This window comes from Acanthaster planci, linkage group LG13 (assembly GCF_054643075.1).
Source record: "Acanthaster planci isolate LZ-2023a linkage group LG13, COTS_SCS, whole genome shotgun sequence".
In the NCBI taxonomy this organism is placed as follows: domain Eukaryota; kingdom Metazoa; phylum Echinodermata; class Asteroidea; order Valvatida; family Acanthasteridae; genus Acanthaster; species Acanthaster planci.
In genome coordinates this window covers 15,986,266-16,012,884 of record NC_141789.1, presented here as the reverse complement: position 1 = coordinate 16,012,884, position 26,619 = coordinate 15,986,266, and the positions used below count along the sequence as shown (strand labels likewise).

The window sequence follows — 26,619 nt, the reverse complement described above, 5'->3', positions numbered from 1 at the left end:
CATGTGCCCATAGGGCGTGTATAATTTCAGTTTTATTTGATAATCAAGCGAGGAACGCACTTTTCCTTCACACACCCAGTCCCTTGGTAAGTCTGTTTGTTCGACTTGCTCCGGGGCAAAATGTTAAATGGTCTGACAGTGCGGGTTGCTCAGAAACAAATTTAAGCAGGAAAGGTCGCAATGTATTTGGTAGGGAATGGTTTCAAAGGATACCAATAATTATGGTTGACAATATGTACTGCCCATTCCACAAGGCTATACGGAAGTGCACACTTACCTTGAGTCTCAGGAAATAGATCACCTGACCATAGAAATAATTCATTCATAGTTTCGGACGCAGAGGTCTTATAATACAAAAATCCTCCAGACAAAACGAGATACTGAAGGCCAACATCATGTACAAATTACCGAGAAAGTTGTTTCATTTTGTGCAGTACGGTACAGAAGGCAGCGACCACACAAGGTTGGATTGTATTCAATCGATGATTTCCTCACACAAAAATCTGCATGCCCATTGGCTCACTTTGTGCATGTAATCAAGGAGCTGTAATCTTAGATTACAGATTTCATTGACTTGATTTGTGATTTGTTATTGATGAGTAAGTAGAATTATATAATTTCAAAACCGTCCTGTACAAGTTATACCATGTACTAACTCATACTTAAAGGCTTCCTCGTTTAGACGAAGTCGAGTTAAAAACATTGTTATGAAGGGTTGCTTGCAAAGAAGGCCGGTATCACAAGCAGAATACACAGTAACAGGTAGATTTAAAGTATTCGGCATAGTAATGGCTTAACCGCAAAACACGTAATACTGTTAATTGTCACCAAATTCGACTGAAGTAATTTAAACAATTTGTCCTTATTTGGGTTTTCTTTAAGACCAATCAAAAAGGTTACCCAAACTGGACAGCTTGACACTTCTCAGCATACAATCATTGTTCAGTGTTAACGAAACGACTCATTTCATATTTGTAGTTTTCATGCCAAATTCTGAATCAAACACTGTTTTCCAAAAAAAATTCCACACTAGATACAATTTTTATTCCACATCCAATCATGGAACATCAAAATACCCGCAAACACAACCAATTAACAACCGCAAACGTAGGCGTAGTAATGGCAGTACAGCGTGTCTGGGAAAGTGCAACAGCCCGTCTCCTATTCACACACTCCAAGAGACACACATTTCATTTACCTTTGAAATCAATTTACAGATGCAAATAGCTTCCACTGCATTAGGCTTATAACCCGTGACCAAATCCATGGCTCCACACACTGTTGCAATTGAATGATGATCTCGTAAACGAAAACGAAGTCTTCGAGAGCAGTGGAACCAGTTTAACCGTTTAATTACGACCATGAACCGTATAACATTTCAGGTAAAACGTTTCTTGGCAGCACACCGCCTGCGTCAAATTCAATTTGTCAGATCTCAATTTCCTTGGTCAAACTAGCGCCATGTGGATAGTAAAAACTATCAAGAATATGTAAACAATTTTTCTTTACTTCGTACTAGGTGTCATAGTATTGTGGGTAATATCACAGAACAATTTACAATTTGATGATGTTTCCGAGTTACACTGCGGCAGGTTAATTGTAGTTACACGTAAATGAAGTGTTGAGCGATGTTGTCGAATCATTTATAACAGGGCCGGTTTGTCACAATCTGCATTATGAGTCAATAGATACCACTCAGCTATTCAGTCAATTACTGATTGGTATAAGAACAACTAGCCAACCGATCAACCAACCGACAAACAGACAACTGATAAATGAGCAGGAAAAGAGCGAACTAAAAAAGAAACAAACAGGCCATTACTGTTGTAAATTTGTAAAATCAAATTTTACAAACAAAATAAAAACAAAGCAAAACAACCCCCCCCAAAAACCCCAAACAAAACAAAACTCAACAAAACAAAACACAGCACACCAAAGCGCAGTCCACCACACCACACCATACCACACCACACCACAACACACCATATCATATCACACCACACCACACCATACCACACCACACCACACCATATCATATCACACCACACCACACCATACCATACCATATCATATCACACCACACCATACCACACCACACCATACCACACCATATCATATCACACCACACCATACCACACCACACCACACCATACCACACCATATCATATCACACCACACCACACCATACCATACCACACCATACCATATCATATCACACCACACCATGCCACACCACACCATACCACACCATATCATATCACACCACACCACACCATACCATACCACACCATATCATATCACACCACACCATACCACACCACACCACACCATACCACACCATATCATATCACACCACACCATACCACACCACACCACACCATACCACACCATACCACACCATACCATACCACACCACACCATACAACACCACACCAAACCAAACCAAACCAAACCAAACCAAACCAAACCAAACCAAACCAAACCAAAAGGTATAGCATACACTATTATAGATATACATGTACTATAGATGTCGGAGTTTGCATGCTGAGATGACGGACAAGATGTAAATATTTGCTTTACAGAAGTTGTTTATAAAACATTTAATACGGGTCTTTCACAAGAGTGCGCCTCCAAGAGTTTGCAACGTGTTGACCAATCACAATGCGCACAATCCGTTGACTCAATGCGCGTTTGGAGACGGTCGACAGATTTTGCGCCTTGTGATAGGTCAACACGTTGCAGACTCTTGGAGGCGCACTATTGTGAATCGCCCGTATTGTAAAGACTGTCAATCTGCTCTACTGCTTTCCATCTCACGTCATTACTGCACGTCAGCCACAAATTCCATCTCAGAATCTTTAACTGTCAGTACCGTGGGTGTAACCTTCAATAATCAATTTCAGATATCGATGTATCACAAAAAAAAAACAAAAAAAACAAAAAACGCAATCGACGACTCTTTTTATCCACAAACCAAATTCAAGCGAACTCTCTATTTGTAGACCAAATATGATCTAATTAAAAACAAACAGTGCAAACAAACAAGACATCACACGAATCACCTGCATAGCCCTTAGTAGCAAGTGCTAAAGTCGCGGTAGGCGTTGAAAGAAAACAGGGACAGAATGCCGGTCTATAATTGATTTTTAAAGCGCTGACAAGTGTGAAAAGAAAATAAATGTACGCTAGAGTGAAGTGTTAATTAAAACTGTCTAATTAGGTCTTGTCAGGGGATTTGCAAACGCGTCGCTCTAGCGTTTTCCAAAGTAGCAATGTAGAAAAATTTGCCACATTTTTATGAGGTGCAAAGAAAAATTTTAAAAATACATGCAATTCTACGGATGTATAGATTTAAAACAGACATTTTGGGTTCAAAATGCAGTTTAATGCATTGAATGACAAAGTAAAGAAACGGAAGTTATATCGAACCGTTCTTCAATTACACCACAGAAGGATGAAACGCTTCATTAGCAATTCACTTTCGTTATGCGATATTGTGGCGAATAGTTGAAGGTGATTACCTTTGGTGATAATAATAACAACAGTCAGAGTTCCATTGCTTTAGTTCCATTTGTAATTTTGTATACGATCTAATATGAAATGTATAAACCTTTCGATTTGATCCCCGGTGTTATTTTGCATAAAGCCAATGAAGCTGTCTCTAAAGCTGTCAAGAAGTACACATTTTACAATAAAATAACAAATCTTGAAGGTAACAGCAACGTAAAATATCGAATAATTAACATAATGGAAGCGCCACCAAAGAAGGAAGACAAACACGTCAAATCCGAAAAGACTAAAACAACTGTGATAACCAATAAATGGAGCCTTTTATAAAAGCGTACAAACATGACCAACGGCATCGTTCAGCAATCAATGGAACACTCAGTACGATTAAGTAATAAATACAAACTGCAAGTCACATCTTAGAAGAGGCAACCAAGAAGACGATTCACTTTAGAGATTTAATTTGAAGGTGAACCAAATGGAACACGAGCGAGGTTTTCAATCACGTCTCTGGCTATGAAAAGGCCACTTGAGTGGTTTTTTGACACCTCCGATCGAGCGCCTACATTTTCGGCCCTTGCGGCACCCACAGGCGTGACTGGACGAAGCTGAGCTCGGTCCGCGTGTGGAAGAGAGGAAATGTCAGTGTATTGTGTCTCTTCCATCCTCAGGCCAAACCAGGGATGGTTTTACGGTGAAACACGCAGGCTAAGACAAGTTTGACGCAGCGGGAGAGAAATTACAGGTGGATTGCAGCATAACAAGAGCTTTTGTCCGTGGATAAGAAGTGCGTGTCAAGAGAAAGATGTAAGAGTACGATAAGACCATCGGCATTCTTTTAGCGATTTAGGGTTAGCTTTTTCGTGCTCAAATTCGTTTGAGAAGAAAAATACAAACAATAAAAAGCGAATGCCCATAAATAGTCCCACTTTTTTTGAGCAAACATTTACATGGTCCCAAACTGTAATAAAATGTGACGTTTCTGTGAGGATCGCTAACTATATTCATCCAAGACTTTGGAAAATAAATTACACAACACCTCCATAGGTAGAGAGAAGAGATAAAATGTGCAACCCATTTGATAATTACCAGAACCCGAATATGCTACTGTAAGGCTTTGCTAGTTCTGTGATACCAAGAGTGCGGTGTGGTCTTTTGAATCAAAGTGTTATCACTGCGATTGATGTTAAATTTGTCCCTATCGTGCACAGTCCTATGATTATGCCCAGTACTTTGGCCTCTGGTAGACTTTCGTTCTTCCGAAGTACTGCGTGATAAAAACTAAAATGTTTGTCCGTGTAGCTATTCCTATAAGCAGAATCTGTTTACTTGTGAAAATACCTTGTGTTTGATTGATTTTTCTTCTGCTTTGTGAGCAACGTTTTCCCCTTCTGGCCCGTAGTATTTGATAATACTCGACCCTCCGGATCCGTGCAGATGAGAAACCAGAACAAGGAAATGCCGATACAGGATTGCCACTTAGGGGAGAATGAGCAGTAGTCCCATGGGGCAATAACCGCTCGGACTCCCACGTTCACATCCCTAACAGCTCGGCAGACTCACTGATTTGCGGAAGGGTATTAATTTGGGCCATTTTATCAGTCTATTTTCAATTAGCTATTTACATGTGGCAGTTTAGAGTCAGATTGCATCTGCGCAGCATCTTTGCAGGGTTGCTTGGAACCCATATGAGCATTTTACGTTACTCGTTGCGCTGTTTGAGTGACACGTTATTGACGCATGATTGATGTTCAGTATTTATTTCGATAACCATCGTTGTGGTATACCCACTGATGTTGAATGAGATTCGTGTGCTGCATTTATCAACGCACCTATACAGACGCGGAACGATATGTATTCCAAGTCAGGGTTGTTAACGATTTTGACCAAAGCGTGAGAAAAAACAGTGATAAACTCCTTACCACAATTAAGGTTATATGCTTTCAGTCCTCTGCTACAAACTGAATATACTTGATATAAATGACATCGGTGTATAGCCTGAAATGCCTCCAGCATGAATGTCTTGCAATTCCAAAGGATTTAATCCCCTATACATCATATGCTCTGTGATGAGACAACACTGAAGTGGTTTCATATTCTTCGTCTATAATCGTCCAATGATCTGTTGAAATGTCGAATAGCATATTCAAACCGAAGGTTAAAAAACTTTGCATCAGCCTGTCCCACGCCTCGCATTACAGACGCTTGAACTGAGATACTATCCGCAATAAGGCAACCTTTACCGAGGATCACAAAACAGTACATCTGTTGAAAGTGGCCTCTTCTGCTCTTCACATATTAATTGCGTCCACCTGTCATTTGCTGGATGTTTAATCTTGTCTTAGTAAACAAGCAATGTTAAAAGTGTTCTTCTAATGCTCCAAACATGTCATCGACCTCAAATGCAAAATAAGCCTACCCATCTGCTATTCGTCTTTTTTCTATAGGAATGACATAAATGACCAGCAAGAAAGACAATTTGTCTGCAATACTGTAATTGCTTATTCTGTAACTGGACAAATTAGTTATTCTGTAACTGGATATCTTCCGCCCGGTATTTTCAAAAAGATCTTCTTATCGATCAAAATAATAGGAATTTCTCCCTGGCTTGATGCATATTACTGAATAATAATTCGATAAGTTCCTCATTCGTCATCTAATAGAGCTGGGAATTGGCGACAGATGGGCTGCATCATTTGCCAATAACGGAAACCTTATCGAATCTTCGTCATTTAAACTTAGAGGGATGAAACACAATTGGTATTCCACCATCGATCCGGGGAGCATTAAACTTACAGTTTGGCAATTGGCTGTGAAAAGAAATTGAACAAATCGAAATTCCAACAAGGAAAAAAAAACAGAATTAAATGTGACCAGAACTCAACATGAACCTTCTGCTAACACTCACCAATGAGGTATACACTTATGGACCGTAGAGCCTACTTGAAAAAAAAATCCACTTGCCCTGCCAATCAAACGCGACAGGACGTAATCATAACATTCAATTTCCTATCTTTACAGGAACATAATTCGGAATTCCTTGTTAAATTAAAGTTCTGCTCTTGATTGCAATATATACACATTACAAAAGAAGGTATCTTTTCTCGTGGGACCCTGCGTTTCATCTTAGGAATTTAGCGGGATTGAACGGGCTTTTCCTTCCACACATTTTGACATCACACTTGTTACAGAAGCATCAATATTGATAAAGCAGTGGTCACCTTAATTGCAAAGGACACGTATTCCATTGTTGCAGTCAGAACTAGGGCTATACCCGTAGATGTATGGCACCTGTGATGTGTTCACATGCACGTGTACAGTAAGGTTTCAATTTTACTGCAATGAAAACCAAATATGTAATATGCATGGTACGGCCAGACATGGATTTAAAATATGGGAGATGAAATTATTAGTTATAGTTTTGCTCTAATGGCGTCAGTATTTATTATTTCACCATATTACTACCTTTCGTCCCATGTCTGAAATCGAACACAAGTTTCGAAGGTTTGATTGTGCGATTTATTCATCAGAACCTCGTGGTCAGCGAGGTTACCAGTTGCTTGGAAACAGGCGATTAACCGCAGAAATATTGGAAAAGGTGTGTAAATTGGCAGTTTTCATTCCCTCAAAGGGCGCGTGTCAGGAATGTGTCAGCATGTTGATTAGTCTACTGTTGGTTGACCTTGTGTTACCAGATGTATGCAGTGGGAGCTAGGAAGCTGTGATCACGACGCTACGTAATTAATGGTAACTGGAGACCATACACACACCAACAAGCTCACAGATAATGCGAAACTGAAAATGTGTATACTACCATCCTAGGGGCTACCACACTAAATTCAAACATTCACATCTGAAAAGAAACAATTTTTCAAGTACAACTTTTTAAATCGTATAGACAGTGCATTTTTTCCGAATCGTTCGCCTTTGCACGAACTACATGTACAAGCCGAGTGCTAATTAACCAAGTTACAAAATAATACACCAAACTTATAATTCATTCAACCCGATTTTTTTCCCTAAGACTTTCCACGAAAGGAGATGTTCTCTGCATTTGATATAAAAGGACTGTAAGCCTTTATACGAATAATTTGACCAATCACAACCATTGGAAATAACTACGTCACAGGGACTGACCCGTCCAAAGAATACGAGGGAAAAACCTCTTGGAGCAAATTTGCACTTTATTTTTGATTGACACAGCGCTGCATATACCCAAGATGTCAATCAATACTACACATTCGGATTGTTCACATGCACCTGTGCATGGAACTAAGAACTAGCCGGCGGTGCATGATAATATTTTGCACCACTGAACGCAGTCACTCAATATCGCAGCCAAGCGCCAAGGATACCCATTCCCAAATGGGCGATCATCGAACCTTGTGTGATCCATTACGTGATTGCCGACGTCCCATTGTTCGAGGCACGCGGATCCATGCAGCGCCCAAGCTCATCAAGGAGTTAGACTTACTATGACAATCGCGCCCTTCCCTGGCTACCATTTCAAAGCCTAACAGCGCGCGGTATGCCGCGCATTCTGAGGAATCTTTTTATGTCTGCAACTCCAGCAATGTCTTGCTACAGACGAGCAGCTGTGTTCCAGCAGACATGAACATGTTCTCTTCCCTACTACTATCCCGGATGCGGAGTGCGCTCTAACATAATAAAATGGCCAGCACGATTTGTTAACGGTTTTTTGTTGTGCGTTTCTGTTTTTTACAGATTGTCTCGATTGTGCCGACGATGGAAAAGACATAACGTCAAAACCACGTGGTCTTGAATCACTGCAGTTATTTCGGTTCATCGCATGAGAACAGACATCAAAGATGACCGGGAGTCAACTAGGCGTTCATAATGCCAGACATGAAGGCACACCAACACCATTGAAGGTCCTCTGTTCGACGATGCAGGGCACGTACAGTGATCTGACTGAATGGTGGAAAAGCAACATGGTGCGGGTAGGCTCCACATGAGTCACAAAAGTACATACACCGCCGTTAACATTTATGACTACTCTCAATGACGTGAGATTGTTTCTTGTGCAACTACTTTTAAGTGCGGTCTCAACCTTGTACGTGCTGACGAAGGGGGGAAATACAAGACAGTTGTCTGCAAAAGAGAAATAGATTCTTCATAAGAGTGGATAAGTCGGAATTCACCAGGAATGCATTGGGATGCAAGCATATAGCTTTAGTGGTCTTTCAAACGAGAAAGCAAGCCAATTCAAATGTATCAACGAAAACATCTGCGCTGAACCTGCAGTGCCGTTTTTGTGCGGAGTGTATGTAAATATTTCAGACAGAGAATCACACCATCGTATGTAAGATGGTGAAGTACAGCGAGAATCATGTCCATTCATGCTACTCGACCACCGTCTATGTGGTCAACTCTTCGGGGGTAACGCCAGGCAAAGACATCGATGATAACCCACTGTTCAACGGCCGCTCCGTGCCTGTGTTGATACTGATAGGCATCATACTGTTCTTCATTATCGTCATGACCATTGTGGGTAACATATTCGTCATTTTGGCGCCCTCGGTGAACCGTCGTCTGCGCAGCGTGACGGGGCTCTTCATCGTATCCCTGGCTGTTGCCGATCTCCTTCTGGGAATAGTCGTTTTACCCTTTAGCGCCATTTTCGAGGTCTGGCGCTGCTGGCCGTTCGGAGCAGTCTTGTGCAATTTGTACGTTTCGTGTGATGTCATGTTCTGCACGGCATCCATCTTGAATCTCTTCGCTATTAGCATCGACAGGTACGTGGCTATTACGGATCCAATGGCGTACCACCAGAGACTGACTCGAGGTAAGGCGCTTCTGATTATAAACCTCATGTGGGTTGTATCTCTCTTCATTTCATTTTTGCCCCTACATCTTGGTTGGAACACCGGGGATGGCTCAGTACAAAACTATGAGGATCCCACCAAGTGTAGCCTGGAGTCTAATAAGTGGTACAGTCTGATAGATGGTGTGGCCCTGTTCTTTCTTCCACTGGTTGTCATGTGTAGCCTGTACCTGAGAATATTACTGATAGCCAGGAGGCAAGCCAGGACCATTAACTCGCAGACTTGTGCCCTGCAGCCGATGAGGAGAATTTCGAGACAAAACGGGCATACGTCACGTGGAGAATCCTCCGCATCTTCATCCACGCGAGGTCACACTTCACGCTTGGATCTCTCCTCGCGTAGCCACGCCGTGGTAGACGAACACAAAGCCACCAAGATGCTAGCCACCATCATGGGATGCTTCGTCATCTGCTGGGTACCCTACTTCAGCATCTTCACATTCATGAGCTTCTTCGAAGGAACTGTCGTCCCCAAGACACTAGAGATGGTCGTATTGTGGCTAGGCTACGTCAACAGCATGCTTAACCCACTCCTTTATGCGGCTCTGAACAGTGAGTTCCGAAGGGCATTCCGTAAACTTCTCAAATGGACCCGACTCTCTCCCTTTCGAGCAGACGGCAACGTAACCCAGCTTGAGCTATCGACAACCAGTACACCGAGGCAAGGTACGACTACCTCCACGGTCAGAAACGGCGCTCTTGTTCCGCCCATGTATGTTGAAGTCCACGCTCCCGATATAATTGAGCAAGGCTCTGAAAATGAGAGAGATTATTGAACTAGGTTGCAACACATACTGCAATTAAAAGTAATAATAAACGTACTTCTATCAACCGCGTTCTCTACTTTTCTAGAGCCCTTTCTCCGTGTTTTTCACGAAGTGAAAAAGAGGTTTGATGTTACAAAGATTTCAGAATTGATCAAAGCAATGATTCCCTTAGGCCAAACTGCTGCAGTTGATTTCGTGTTTAGAGGCAGTTTAAGACGTGTGGAAGGCTTTATAACCATTTTTTGAAAACCTACTAGAAGCCTTTTTGTTCGAAAGCGTCATTCCCATCTTTAAGTTAAGTGGGAAAATATTTGTGTTCAGGAGGGACACGTAGGGAATCTTACTCATCGTGAGGTTAATAAATTAAATGTAGTTGCTTATCTGAAATAGAAAAGTTTCAGAGATATATACCACGCCCGTGCCCCGCCTTTACACCACACCCATAGTCTGGCAACCAAATGCGTGTACTGTTACCGGTATAATTGCTAAACATTCAGCAGCAGGTGCACTATATGTCTTGAACATTAACTTTCGCAGAGCATCGAACCAGATGTAAAGCAGGTATAGCTACGCTGAATCTTTCTAAATCTTGGTTACTGATCGATAAAGGGAAAAGGCTAAAGAATTATTAGAATGTAGCCTAGGGCGGATCCAGGGGTCCAACGTGGAGCATGCTTCCCACAAAAAAGCAGCCAATCCCTTTTATTGAAAAAGAAAACAGTTTGGTCAATTTCATTTTTCCTTTCTTCAAAACGCGTACAGACATCCAGTAGCCACAATTAACAGTATTCACAAGTTGGCCATATTGAATTGAAGTGAGGTTAACCTTTGGGAACCTAAGAATAAACACGAAAGCACTGAAATAAAGGTTCATTACAAATTAACTGCATTTAGAATTATGTATAATTTCAAATTTGTAATGTATCATATCGAAATGTTTTAAGCAACATTTAAAAACAAGTATGGCGTGGAACTCAAAATAATCTGCCACCGCCCATCCGACAGGTTATACATTGAATAACATCGCTTTCAGGGAAGGCCATCAAATTCATATGGCTTCCTTGTACAGATCTTTACCCTGTATGTCATTAGTTGGGGCTTTCTGAGGGTACACTGAGATGGGCAGATTTGTCGTTATGCATTTTCTTTATGAGCCATAAACGATGATACGGCAACGTCGTGAAAGAGATTAAAAGATGAACCGGGAGAATTAGTTCAAATTTACCTTCAAAGTACTTACTCAACGACAAACAAGAGTCTTAACAATCCAATGAACTTCCGTTTAAATAACATTATAGCTCAATACAAACCTAAATATGTCATATCTATAGTAAAAATATTTATTATATGCATAGGATGTAAATAATTTCAAAGTCCAGATATTACTTTTCTATCAACGAGAATGTTAAATTCTTGGAAGTATAAACTAATCCGATTACACGCCATAACTGCGGTGGCACCGCACTCACACGCACATTCTACAGCTTGACGCATGCGTGCATTTGGCAAATCACGACACCCTATTGGTCGAAGAGGCATCTAACGCGCGCGTACCACCTGTCCACGAGCGTTGTGCCACTGCAGTAATGGCTTCCAATTCTGATGGTGAAATTCACTGATAAGAGCTGAGATAAGGTTTGAATATAAATTGCATTGACTGCAATATGTACATAATGGCTGAACAGTCTATGTTATGATTGAAATGATTGACATTACATTTCGATGTACATGTATTTTTTCTGAATATGCGTGTTACCATTGGGAATAATGAAACTACATGCTGGTTGTCAGAATTCCAGAATACATCACCAAAAAAATTCAATTGATTTTAGTTCCTTGGCGTAGGCGCCAGTCTAATATTAGCAAACGAATTGTTATTATGAAACCAACTGATTAAAGTAAAAACCAAATCTTGGGGCTGACGGAGAAGTGTGTTAGGATTTAGTTGGAGTTATAACAATGTTAAATGATTAATAAAATGTGAAGAGAAATTGCGTCTGCAGCTGGTTAAGGTTGCTTCGGTCTTATTCGTATGATTTCTGACATTTATTGTACATTCATTTACCCTGATTTCATTATTGAACTGTCGACATCTGGGGGATGTTAACCATGGCAATCTGCCGAACGTTGACCCACGTTTAGTCTGAGCTGGTATGACATTTAGATCCAGCTGATACCAGTAGTTGGGTTTCCCAGAGGTCAGACTTCAAATAAGTCAACAACATCGATTCATCCTATGTCAGAACTTACGCCTTGGATTTGGAGACTGTTTCACCGGGGTAAATCTTCATCGCTTCGGTTTTTGTCAATGACGTCCAGCAAAACTACATGTAACGCATTAGTGGCTCGGCATTGCCAAAAAAAGATAGTAAAACTATCTATTGATAACAAAACCCAGAATTTAATATAAAAGGGTAACCTTGACAACAACGAATCAGTGGACTAATTTCCTGACATAGACAGAAAATTCCATGACATGGAAATACTAATCAGTGGTTGCACAAAACAGCCAAACGTCAATAAGTAACGTCACGGTGTTTATATTTAATCACTGACGGCGGTGGAACTTGAAAAGAGTCTACCTCACTTGAAAAAGCTTAAAAGGAGACGCATCATTTCGATATGAGCGTTCACCCGGACAGAATGGTCTAATCTTAATCTCAAAAACGTATTCACGGCTAGGCCGCTTGCCTGTTCAATTATTTCGTTCGAATTTTCGTCGTTCCTTAAGGAAGTCATGATTGAATTTGCCGAAGCTTTTCAAGCTGAGTTACTCCTTTTCAACAAATCCATCACTATGGAATCTGAAATGAAACATGTCGACAAAGATCCATAACTAGTCCAAAGGAATCTTCCTAAAAGACTACGTGCTACAACTTATGAATACGTTCATTTTTGATCTGGGTTGTTTCTCTCATTTTAAGAAAAAACAATGAACAATAATACAGGTAAATAAAATTTCAAAACTATGTGGAATTTTCTGACTTTTTCTGACACTGATCTTGCTTTCCTCTTCAAATAGAAGTTTGATATGATTTGTCTGTTACAGATGGCTGACTGGCTGTTACAGATGACAGCGTACAAAATTAATTAAGATTGTGAAAACTCTTGTCCTGATGAATTATTGTTAATTTTATAGCTTTACAACACGGCGGCGGTTTCAAGACATAAGCTTGTAAATTTGCGAAGGGAAATGCAGGTTAGCTGCAGTTCATATTTCAAACACAAGACTGTCCCTGTAACGATTATCCTCATGATCGAATAAAGAATTTAGCTTTGCAGGGGCGGATCCGGGGATTTGTTTGGGGGGGAGTAGGCACCTCAGATTTTTTAAATGTCTAATTGTTGCGAAAAAGTTGACATATTGGTAATTCATTGTATTGTTAATGGTGTACATATATAACACAAGATGATAACTTTTTATTATTACTTTCATTGTCATTTATTTTAAATTTTATTTTTGGTGTCGGAGAAGAGGGATTGACCCCCAACCCCTTCTGGATTTTGTCATTAACTAATTTCAGTGTAATCGATCAGCCAATTCACAAAAGTTTACTGGCAGGCGACGCAGAGAAACAGCAGTTGAATGCAATTAATTAAACTTTGACTGTCTTTACGTGGTCCAACACGACATTCTAGGCCACAGAAGCTTGTACTGAAGGTCTGACATGGCTGGCATCTCGTTCCTGCTTCTCTAGGTGTCAACGAGATGTGCATTACTTCAATTTACAAGAAAGAAAATATTCTTTATTCCTTTGGACGTGTGTCAGCGCAGAGAAAAGAAACTGTTGATTCGCTCTGCAAAAGGAAGCGCATTCCACAACTCTTCGGAAGCGCAACACATGACATTAAAAAAAAGACCTGTATTAAAATTGTATCACAATGACAACATCCTGAGTTATCATCCAAATTGATTCCAAGAGCGGATCTGTGGATCCCGTCTTTTTGGAAAATAATAGGACACAGGCGAATTTTTGGTTTATTACATTTCCCTTTACAAAAAGCGTGTAAAAACCCCAAAATGTAGCATCGGTCATCAGAAGGCATAAGGGGGTACATGAAGCGATTTCAAAAATGTTTGGTTCTCCAAAACAAGCCTCCTCCCCAAAAAAGAAAATGATCCTGGCTACGTCTGATTGATTCCAGTTGAAATGACTGATTCTGTAACACTGCATTCTCTGTGAGTTATATACACTTGACAAGTGTAAAGATTTAAATATCTTAAGATTCCTATAACAGCCCTTAGTTAAAGCTCGATAAAAAGTAATGTCTTAATGTCGTGAAAAAAACTTCAAAACGACGATCAACCATGCTTGACACAATGCACGTGTTATCATTTACATTGCAATACACAAGGACAGATCAGAACACGTTTAGCTCACTACCAAAGTGCACAGACATCATAAATAATTCCATAAATGCATATTAACAGATGGTGGATCTATTACGGGGACAAAATTGCAAGGTCTTATTTGTATTTCCAATATTCGCATCAGAGTCCCAGGGTATTAGTAAAGCGTAAATAGGTTCAACTTGCGGGCATCATGCTGTCCATAAAGAAACAGGAGGGAAAGACACGAGGTATAGGCGTGGTTACAACGTTCGGGGGAGTGCTGTTGCCGACAATAGTGTAGCAAGTGCTCAAAAGGTCACGCTTGAACCCTATTCCCAGTATATGGGAACTGAATGTCTGAAAATGAGTACCGAAGTGTGACGTCACTGTGAACCAGAAAGTGCAGTGCAAACGAATGTAAAAACGAGTACGCGCGCGTGTTGGTTCACGCGCTGGTTCTCACCCTAATGCCTTCTACACACTAATTGTGCGCATGACGTATTCACTTCAATACTCTACAATTAGGCGATTAAATTAATGACTACCCATTCCCAGGCTATTTTGTGTTAATTAGTTGAGCGCTAGAGAGATTTTGGATCAAAATAAACCCAAGAAATATGAGCCCTGGTGAACAACCGGCCCACAACGCGTGGCCTGTAATCCATGAATCGAAAGCAGTGTCGTAAACATACTCTGCGTCCGCTTGCGTAAGATCTCAATGAAGCCGATGGAAGGCCTAATGGCACGAACACGGCTTGTTCTGTCTCGCTGTTGCATGCAAAGATTAATTCATTTAGGCGCGGGCAATCCCGCCAAGCGAGAATATTGGAAATTGAATTTTGCTGGCTGATCATGCAGTTCCAGGTTTTTTTCTCTTCTTTTCCAGTACCACGGGTGACGACCGACTAACAGCCTCGGGTTAGATTGGGCAGGTGCTAGCCCCGACATACCCCCAAGACCAAACCCCTTGCCCGTACCATTCCTTCCACAGGCCTCGTTTACAAGGCCACCTCTTCCGATGGTAGTATACAAACCTTGTACACGTTATATCATTTCCATCTTATTCTTAGGGATGTAACGTTTTGGGCGAGGTGAGATTTCCTGATTTGTTTCCTGAAACGCTCGTGGGTTTGTGAGGGAATGGAATGGGTTTTGAATTAATATAAGTTGGAAATCTGGCGGAAGGGCAGATAAAGGCGGAATCAACACTGGAGCATCATGCATGAGTACACTGCTTAAAAAATCTGCAAAATGGTCCATTTTTAACGTAAAGGAATGTAGGAAAAAGTACATATTTTGTTATTTTGTTTGATATATACAACATTTTATTCGATATACACAATCAAAAACTGAGATGATTTTGCGTATTCTTTTAATTTAACAAGTAACAGTTCGATGCTTTCATTTTTTCAAAATTAACATCATGTTCAATTCATTTTCCAATTAGAGTTAAAACCAAGTCTTCAGATGATTAAGACAACCTCTTATACCGTCAAACGTCCGTCGTAACTTTGATTTACGGTGGTCGACAAGAAACACACGAACGGTAATAATTCGCAACGATGTAGCAAACGGCATCCTATTTACACATAACACCTCCAATTGTATACTTTTTATTGATACTGTACTGTATATGTACATGTACATCGCAGCCGTCCTTGAAGCTCGCTTTGTCAGTCAAATTTACAAGTCATGTAGACAGGACGTTATGCACTCGACGGAACTTTGAATTGACAGTACAGCAGCTGTGGTTATACATGCCCTATGCAACAATAGTCAAATATATAAATACTTCATTTTCTTTGTAATCCTGGATTTCTGCGAGCCATTTTCATTTTCATGAATTAAACAATTAAATTCAGCAACACACGGGTGCCATTGATTTTATGCTTGCCCCATGAAAACAGCTGCTACACGGGGAGCGGACGGCATTTTGGTGTTAAATGATGCGGGAACATGTACCGTTGTCGGCAATCACTTTGCACTTTCACTATGTAACAGTCACCATAGGAGTAAGCCAAGCGAAAGCTGATGAGATTTTTATGATGGAGCTGTCAAAAACACTGTGTACAATGGTTTTAATGGCTACAGAAGGTTTACACAATCAATTTGAACCCAAGGTTTACGAGTTGGAAAATGACAAGTACTGCCCGAGAGGAGATAATGAAACAATGAAGCAACAAAGCCAACAGCATCTTAGTTAACTGTTGAGGCAAAAGGATCTGCAATGCAGGTCTTGGTTAAAGAAGGAAAGGGGAAGGCGGGAAACAAATGGAAGTACAAAATGAGTCCAAATTGGACTAAGCCTTCAATATTCTCTCCCCGAATTTAATGGCTTAAATTTCATTAGCATTGCTGTAGTTATGAAACGAATGCAATATATTAATTTGATTTTTTAAAAGATAGTATACAGTAAATACCTAGAGACCTAGACCCCCTGCGGTGTTTGTGACAATATTGTTTGAAAATTCCGATAGAGGGCGCTGTAAGAGCCAAAGACGTAATTGACCGATGTTTTGGGTCTGTTGTTCTTTCTGCCCGTGATTGTGCTTCCAGGAAATCCAAGATGCATGATCGCTGCGCATTATGGGACAATGTTGTGGCTTTTGATCCAGACGATCAGAGCCATTCTTGGGCCAGAAACAGTGTCCTATCTTTCACACTGCGAGATTTAAGCATTGTATGTCTTCCAGTGATGCGGAACGTTAAGGTGTTAGCTTATGTGTGGTGTGTCAAGTTCACTCCATACGTCGCACATGAACTAAAGGGTTGTTAATGGGTCCATTTTCACGCTGGAGGCAAAGGATGGCTCAATGCACAGGCATTCCAAGCAACGGAAAGGTTTGAAATGCTTCTTTGATGTATCGTTCATCAAGGCGAATGCCAAGGACTGAAATGACAAATAACACCCTAGAGGAAAGACAAATTGCATTGGCGATGTTCAATTCTCTCTAACCTACTGATGTGGAAAAAATCATGAAAAAGTCTCCAACAAAATCTATTTCTCATTCGGCTCTTATATTTACAGTCGTTTTTCAAGGTCTTTACAGTAAATCAGTTGGGAAATATTGTCAACAAACAGAAACACAGACATGAAAGTGACCAAAGGGATCGATGAAAGTACTGAATTATGTCGGCATTTATTATTTCACACTTTCCTTTCATCATTTTCCATTTTCCGGTTGTCCAGTATTATAAAGAGTTCCGTTTGCAAATTTTGATAAACATTAAAAGGCAGATTAAGAACAAAATTTTCACGGGCCACTTTTTGAGAAGGAGCCATAACGAAAATCGACCTCGTGTAATCCTTAAAGCGTTTTTTTGCGGTAAGATTTATTACGTTTTACACACGTTCGGGAAGAATAGGGATGAAACAGTACCAGCGTCGTCCTTACCTCTTCGTACGTAAAAATAAACAAAATGTAGGATTTCTTTTTGATAGGGGTATGGTACTGTTGGGCCCCCAGGTGCGTAAGAGTGTGTATTTTGTGTTAATAGTCACCTTGATGTGTAGGGCCTATGCTAATGATTGTAGAAGGAGATTGGGGGAACCTGACAGCATGAAGCAAACGTGGAAATCTGATCGACGATCACTCATTGCTTCCTCTTAAGGAAGGGTATCCGTGTAAACAAAACGATTCACATTAAACAGCATAAATGACGGTACAAGCTAGGGCACAATATTCATGGTTCATCCTCACATTAACGAAGACGGTGACGTCAGTACTGACGCAGGGTATGCACACAAAGTAGCGACTGCATTGGGTCATTTAAACCCGTGCAAGCCCAAACCAGAGGGCAATATTATACAAACTCTTAGAACCATCGTCGCAAGACCAAGTGACTGAATCAAACTGACCCTTTGTGATAGTTTTTGTTCGTTGGTCGGCTAATCAATTATGAGTCACTGTATGATAAAGTCTTCACACCGTGGCATTCAGACTGATGCCAGTCAGTTCTGCCTCAGCGGCCAATGATATTTCACATGCTTTCGTGCACGATCACTTTGTGGACATCATCATGGCGGCATGCCAAAAAATGTCTCCATGCCCTACCCCTAACGAAGACATCGCAAGCACAAACTGGTTGACCAGGAAATTACAGAGAAAACTTGAGTAATGATATTAAAGTTGGCATTTTTATAAAATGCAAACATCCTTTAGAAACAAGAATGAAACGACACACAAAAAATTAAGTATATGCAAACCCTTAATTCGCTTAACAATCAGGAAAATCCCACATTTCGAGGAAGCTGGCGGAGTCTCCTTTAAAGTGGACATCTTGAAATAATATGCCTGTGATGCAAAAACACCCTGAATCCATGACATGTGTTCATCTACACAATGGTACGCAATCCAAAGAATTAAGAATCGTACACCACCCAGAACACGTGAACTGAAACTAAACTACATGATTGCACGTAACCATTAATGGAAGTCATGTATACATGTATTGTGATAACCTGCCAAACCTCTTGGCACAGTCTCACAGTACGCCGTGCAAGCAATAACATATACATCGTGACTGTGGTTAATGACGGGTGAAAATGTCGAGAATTAATGCGAATTCCTCCCACGGTCAACTTTATTTTTATTAATTTGTTTAATCAAAGTGGTCTGGTATGGTCTTTCAAGATTGAGATTGATGAGGTTGATACGAATAGTTGTACACACACGCTACTTTAAAGGGCCATGCATAATGCCGGGCTCAGGCCCGTGGTAAGTAAGACGGCAGGGTGCAGGGGTCTCATAATTTATTGTTCCAAACTGATTGTTAAGAATTAATGAGTAACTTAAGATGCTGCTAGAATTCTAAAGCGTTTCGGCAGAAGATAAATAAGGTGTCCTGCAAGGAAACCCAGAATTCCAAAAGCTGTCACTGTGAGAAGTCACAATATTTAAGTCATGTAAATTTGGTATCATAAAATGCACTACGGCTTTATCTTTATTTTGGTACCAACTGTAGGTTGATTTTTTTCCTCCTAACTGAACAAAAAGTATATACAGTTTATGTAACTAAGGTGACATAAAATATTAAGTGGTTAGGGCTTAGTGATAATCTTTTTCGTTGCCTAATCTTCTGGTGGACACAAGATAATGCCCCGTACCATCGACGGAACGTTGTTCGTGAAAGACCCCGTGGACTCTTTTGGCAATCGGCTGTGGCTCCAAACTTTGAGGACCACACATAGCAACTGTGCCGGCTCGCCTAGCCTCACGCGAATTCTACTTTTCCTGAGGGCTATCTGAAGGACACGGTATCTCAAGCAACCCCTGCAAACCTGTCTGAAATGGGACTGGCATTGAAGTCAACACTGATAGACTATGCCGAAATCCACATATCTGTTTAGAGGGACTTATACGTAAAAGTAACATCACCGAAGGGTGTTGAAACAACGCCAAAACGCCGCTACAAAGTGCTGGCCTGGTGGTTGTATAACATCGGGGTGTTTAATATTACACCCCAGTTTACGCAGTGTAGATATCCCTCCACAGAGATGATGGAACTGTGGAAGGCAATTGAATAATGGGGATGAGACGTTTCAGTGCCATAATGACCTTATCAATATTTTAAAACGTGTATAAGGTCACATGGAATGTAAGTTTTGATCTTGTTGAATAATTAAATTATTAAAGACTGATTCATAAGAAATGCGAAATCAAACAGTTATGTGACGTGACAAAAATGTTTTCTCAAAAAGCTGTTTTTCAAACTCCGTGTTTTTTTTTTTTTTTTTGCGTTGGGGAGATGTTAATTATATATAACGGGCCCGCCCCCACCCAACGTATATTTATAAGCACTGCATGCTCAGTGCAGTGCTTAAAAAAATACATCTTGATGATAGTTCGCGGTGCCCGCTGCTTCATTTGACTCGGGCCGGCCGGCCGGCCCCGGCGGGCTCGGTGGTCGGGTGGTTGGGACATCTGCACTGGTGGGCGGGGGGTCGTGGGTTCGGGTCCCGCCCGAGTGGGCTTGTGAGGTTTTTTTCGCAGGCTCTCGGACGGGCACTGAGCATGCAGTGCTTATAAATATACGTTGGGTGGGGGCGGGCCCGTTATATATAAACTCCGTGTTGTTTAAAGCACAGAGTGTATTCTGCAATGGCCAAATTTGACAGAGGCGTCCTAATGATAACATGCGACAAATATTGTTGTAAATTTTAATTTTTAATTTATTTTAGTGAGAATATTTAACAAAAATAATCTATTCGTGTCAAAACGTAAAACCACTTTTGATAATTACTCCCCAATTCCCTAATACAAAATTACATTCAGAAATAAGGACTTTTCCCACTTATAAGTGATTTCAGAAACATGCCTGTAGAGAGGTTTTCATAGGCGCTTTTCTTACCAAGATAGGATTCTGATATCATGAACAAGCAGTTACAACCCTTATCTCTCCTGCCAAGAGCCGAGTGTTTTAGCGAAACGCACGCCAGGCAACAGCTCCAAATCGCCCCGGGGCTGAGCTCTCAGACTCGGCGTGGTCGACCAGCGTAACCGTGTGATACCCGACACTTAGAGGGGGCCCCCGCAAACTATCACATTAATGTTCCCAGGGAACTGTGCGGGGTTGGAGTGGGCCTGGCGCGGCGTACTGTAGTGTGCTTGAGCCCAATGCCAAGAGCCATCTCATGCAAGTCAAATCGGGTACATGATCTGCTCTCCAACCAAGTCTGTTTTCCCCATGCCGGTCAAAATCACGATGTATACAGCTCCAATCTGGAGTTTAGTCGCCTACAGGGTCCTGGATATAATGTTGACGTGTTGGTGCTGCGTCTGGGGTGTCCTGATATAGTCATTAGTCCAATTGAGTAGGGTATCATATCATTTTAGGGCATTAAGTTGGCAACCCCGTGGAAACAATATAGCGTTTTATTGCTATTAACCTCAATAGTGTACTCATTTCCAAGAAAAGTAATTCGATTCTAACAGCTAAGTAGCTTGATGGTTATTTCGCTAGGCCTATAGGTGAAAAGTCTGAAAATCAAATTCACCGCGTTGATATAAAAAGCAGTGGGGTCTTGTTAAATCACCTGGTTTGCTGAAAGACATGTAGGCCTAACTTAATTGCCTGCGACAGTGCTCCGTGATTCATGAAACGAAACATCTATAAGAACCAAGCAACTATGAGTATGACATCGAATCAAACATAACCAAGGGAAAAGAAACGCAGAAAAACTTTAAAAACCCATATACCCTGATAATCGTCTGAAAGCCAAATGATATCAATTACTAGATAAGTGAATCATAAATCACAGTCAGTCAATGTTGAATTAAATTTTTAAGTCTCAGATCATGAAAACAATTTTTAAAAATCCAATCTATCTTGGTTTAATGAAAAACTGCTTCGTTTAAATTACTGAACAAAAGCAACGCTTGATGATAATTAAAGTGATCCTCATTCAATATTCCAAATAAATTGCATTTCAAGGTTTAATCTTGTAGCATTTCATCCGTGTCTATACAACTGCCATTTTTAATTTGAGGAGTCAAAGGGAGACAAAGGACTGAGAAATTGAAGCGAAACATCCAAACACATTGAATATCAGCCAAGGTGCCTTTTACGTCAGATTTTTTTCCGACAGGCGTCACACTGGCGTCACTGATACGTCTAGATGGCTTTCCTACCGTCACTGATTGGATATGACATGCAAGAGAATCACCAAGGACTGGTGGATGTTCTGCTAAATCGTTACCAATTACAGCAGCGTTGAGCACAAAAATATGCAATCTTAGGTGACTGACGAAGCAGGAGGCACGGGGATTATTGGGTTGCTATATCCGAACTTGACTTTCAGCCCATGTACGGATGAGGAAATCACACTTTTTAACGGGTGGTTGCAACGGGGAATGTGCTTGTTAACTGTCCCGTCTCACCTCAATGTCGCATCATATGCTTCAGTATTTAAATGGTCTTCTACACTTCAGATACATGAACACACGCTCGAACGCGTCTGTAGGACATGACCATAGTGTGCTTATTTTGAGTAAGATCTGTGCCCATAGATTATGAATAAAGCATGGCATCTTGAGCCCATATGTTGTCTAATGCACGAAGTTCAAGTCCTCTAAAGTCTGCAGCAGTTTGGTTACGAGTTTGCCATGCATCAAGGCATGACCAGTGACCGGTAACTGAGGTGTAATTATGACCATCAAGATGCAGGACATTATCAGATTCAAAATCGTTGAAATAAGAGGAGGATACCAACATAATTATCTACTCATGTAATTTATAGTTCAGATGAGGAGATATCAATACATCCACTGCACTATGAAGTTTTCTTAACAAGTACACTTTCATTTTTATTGGATGATTTGAAAATTAATGCCTTTTTTTACAGAACTACGTTGCAATTATTCGGCAACGTTAACTTGAGCGAGATTGCTTGTGACAGAATCGTTCTTCTCTCTATATGCACCTGACTGTGCTTTCCGATTATCAGTCCTGCTACATAAGTAGACTCCCAAATATAGTCATGCGCAAACACATGCATTTTGATAATTAAAATTAATACTGGTAGTCATTTCACCCGACAATCAATTAGAGTATAATGCACATCGGTACAAACAAGTCATGGATTGATTCAGTAGGCTGGCCGTACGGCTGTCAGAATGAACAGCAATTAGGACTGAGGTAATTACCATAGCAATGTTGAGATGAATGTTTCTTCGCTAAAATGGACAAAATCTACCCCCATTAAAACACTATATATAGAACAGGAATGTACCAAACACTATTTGAATAATGTGAAATGACCCATTGGGGAATTAGCAGTTTGGTATTTGGTATTCGCCGACAAATCGAAAAGCTAAAATTAGTCTTAAAATATAATAGTATTTATTAAGGAAATTTAGTATTATGTTGGAGCCGTATTTGTACCGTACAGGTAATTTAGCACAGCACATTGAAAATTAGTACATTTATACTTTCAGAAAAAGACAAAAGGATTCTCATTTATTCGTTCGTATCATCACCTTCAGCCGACCAATCGCAAAGAGTCTAATGATTCATCATGACGGATATGGTCCATGAATTCAATTTGTATCATGGTCCTGGCCCTCAACGGAAGGTTACAAATATATACTGTTAACCAATCTTTTGGTGGTCATGAAATTCATAGAAATTAATACCCTTTCCATAATATATCTCTAGATTTGTGTCAGACCAGAACAATATTCTCTTTAACAGGCAAAACTTTAAACCAAACAATAAACTTTCAGATTTTAGCGTTATTGCATTTGCCAATCTAATGCAGTCAAGCTAAATCTTCAGAGTGTGTGGCAATACCAAGAATTGAAACGTTTGAGATAATTATCATAATGCAGCAAGATGAAATCGTAGTTTCTTGGAGTATCATTTGCAGCACAAGACAGCGAACATTGTCACATCCGTTTCGTGTATGTGCCTGATCCAAGCATGCTGAATTAATCGCTGAGGTGAAACTCCGTCCATGACCGCCGGAACTTTCACAGATAAGGCCTACAGGGCGGTGTGAGACGCCCTGAAGCGTGGACGGTGTACAAGGATGACATGACATGGATGCGCGCTTCGGAACCACAGTGTACCTACCTCGCCGGGTTCTCTGCATGTAGCTTGTCAAGATGACAGAGGGTTAGTTGAAGATGGCAAGATAGTTAATGGTGGGATTATTCATTGTGCAGAAGCATAAACACCCCACGAGCCTGGCCCTCAGTGATGCGCGTGTTTTCTCTTATACTGATACAGCCAACACGAATGGCCCTAGCGGGTAAATTACACCAAATTATATATAGATACAAACTGTAGCAGCGCGGTGGACTCTATCTGCAGGGGTGAGGATCTAGAAATGAAAATAAATGAGTGTGGAGACACTTGAATTAAATACACAAACAGAGAAAGAAGCATAGGAAAATGATGAAGGAATGCCATCATGTTTGGATTGCAAACGACTCGGACTGCCGTTTGGACAGGATCGAAAAACGAAGGGGAACAGACGATAATTGAGGTTTCAAAAGGAAACATTAGTAAGTATTGCAAAGCATCTCAAGACAAGACCATTCTTATACCCCTGCTACATCTGGTTCCTGGAAGTTTTAAACTACTTTTAGTTAATAATGATGACAGGTAGGTCTATTTCCATGAGCAGTCCACAACCATACTGGCTATGAAGCTTATCTGTGAAATTCTGGCACGAGGGCGTCAGCAGGTAAACATGTATTTGCATTTTACGCGCAAAACTCAACACCCGAAGCTTAAGCATGCGGCAAGTGACCTTTCCCATAGAAGGCGCCTGTTTAGGTAGATGACATTAGTTCGCAACAATACTTCAGAATATCCTAACGCAATCTGATTGGGAGCCTCGGCAGAAAAAAATAGTCTTACTAAATGTATATCCAGGGTTTTCAAAAAATGAAGTACTCCAGATTCCTGGCGGAATGATGAGCAGAGCGTTTTCTCATTGTGGGCAGTACCGGTAGGCGATAACTATCCATACACCAGCTGCGGCTGTTGGCAAGCCCATAGGGCGCGCTGCATGAGCGCAATGCCACAGTTTCGGTTACGACACGTAGGCGACAGGAAGTTAGCTTGATTACCAACCAAATTGAAAATGTCAGTTGATATAGGTAAGGATAGATAGGGGTTGTCACAGTATGGACTCCAGGCTAGGAGTTGACCGGTACTGTCTCGGTGCCTGGACATTCAGTAATGACCACTAATGGTGTATTTTGAGCAGACTGGTTAAGCGTAAAGTTACACCGTTATCGTGCGGTAGCGGTTGGACGTATGCCCCGGTAAAGCTAGTTGAGCTATAGAGCTACAAACCCATGGTTGAGCACAGAATGGTCGCATATCGAGTGGGTATATTGCTCGCCGAGGCAAGGGGTAGGATGGCTAAACGCCTGAGGCTGCAAACAGAGGCAAGGCCAATGTGACAGTTCTACTGTAGATAAAAATTCTTTGTATTTGGAATGAAAACCATGTTGCCGACGACCCTGATAAACCGTTGGAAGGCTATACGTTTGCTTGAAAATAAGCAAATGAAACCAAACGGTATCTTTGCTGCCAAATCTTTGTGCCCCATAAATGCATGATCTGATTGGACGCCAAATGTAGCTGGTTCCCACTCACCAAAGGGTCAACACTCAACATTCAAGAAGTGAGTGCTACCAGGGAAGACATGACTCTACATTATTGCCTAGTTGTTAGACGAGTTATCAGATCTTCACTCCTTGAACTACAACACACCATTTATACCAACGTCAGAAACCATTAGCAACTAAATCGGTTCTGGAAATGATTTTTTTATGAGGAGGTAGATATATAGTCCATCTTCTATTGACGGTGAGCATCACGATGTTGATTGGAAAAGGAAATGAGAGAATACGGACGAGCTTGGGAAAATCATATGGATGAAATAAATCTGTTACTGAGTCACAGCAAACAGGCTAAATAGACTGATGCATAGGTATATTTGCTCTCGACAAAGATTCCAACAATTGACGTTTGTCTTAATCACATGAGCATGGAGAAGCTCAATGTCCATTCTTTTGAACCTGGAGCCGTGTCTTTTCTCCAGCATTTGAGGGGAGAGGGTTTAACATAATCATTTCCTGGTTCTGATCTTTTGGTGGTTCTTGTTCCAGCCTGAGCTCAATAGGGTATTATCCTGACTCCAGCCCAGTCTCTTGTGGGTCTTGCACCTCGCCTCACTCTTCGACGGGTTGTTCTACTGTATGGAATACAGTGATTAAATTCGATTTTGTAGAGACCTTGGCTTATCATCGGATAGAAGTCAAGACTGACGCCATCGTGAAGCTTCTCCGCATGAAACATAATGCTGATGCTTATGGAGACTAATTCCCAGAGAAGGTATACATAATGCTGCACAAATTGCCAGGGAATAGTCTTCATATTCGTAAATCACAAAATTTGTGTCGGATTACAATTTCAATCATCAGGTACAACGAATGAAAACACAATTTTCAGTTCAATGTGCATGTATCTTGTATCATTGTGCATGGTCTTTTACCGCACAAACGGTGCGATCCATTGGACAAGCTTATGTTACGTAAGTTGATGGGGTAGACACATCATCAGACCAATAATCATTTTATTTGTTTATATTCCATTCTCGAGGCTACTCAGACGAATGCTCTTTGCTATTGCCAGCGACACTATAATTA

At 40.9% G+C, this 26,619-nt stretch overlaps 2 protein-coding genes across 10 annotated transcripts in view; one reads left to right on the top strand and one right to left on the bottom strand.

The window, feature by feature from the left end:
* LOC110973794 (RNA-binding protein 41-like) overlaps nt 1–26,619 on the bottom strand; it is a 75,210-nt gene that overhangs the window by 31,622 nt on the left and 16,969 nt on the right. The window contains exon 9 of one of the 9 annotated variants that reach the window (XR_002597514.2): nt 7,390–10,105. The exons of the other annotated variants lie outside the window; for them this stretch is intronic. The gene's annotated coding sequence lies outside the window, so the exon portion shown is untranslated. Of the gene's footprint in view, nt 1–7,389; nt 10,106–26,619 lie in introns of those variants that run through there. 9 annotated transcript variants of the gene reach the window in all.
* Nucleotides 8,836–12,130, top strand: hrh2 (histamine receptor H2). Its single transcript, XM_022224898.2, has one exon. The coding sequence runs from the start codon at nt 8,836–8,838 to the stop codon at nt 10,126–10,128; it is 1,293 nt and encodes a 430-aa protein (XP_022080590.1). The 3' UTR covers nt 10,129–12,130.

Bases quoted from the DNA above. Each gene is read 5' to 3' on its own strand.
- hrh2 (XM_022224898.2), top strand. From the start codon at position 8,836: ATGGTGAAGTACAGCGAGAATCATGTCCATTCATGCTACTCGACCACC.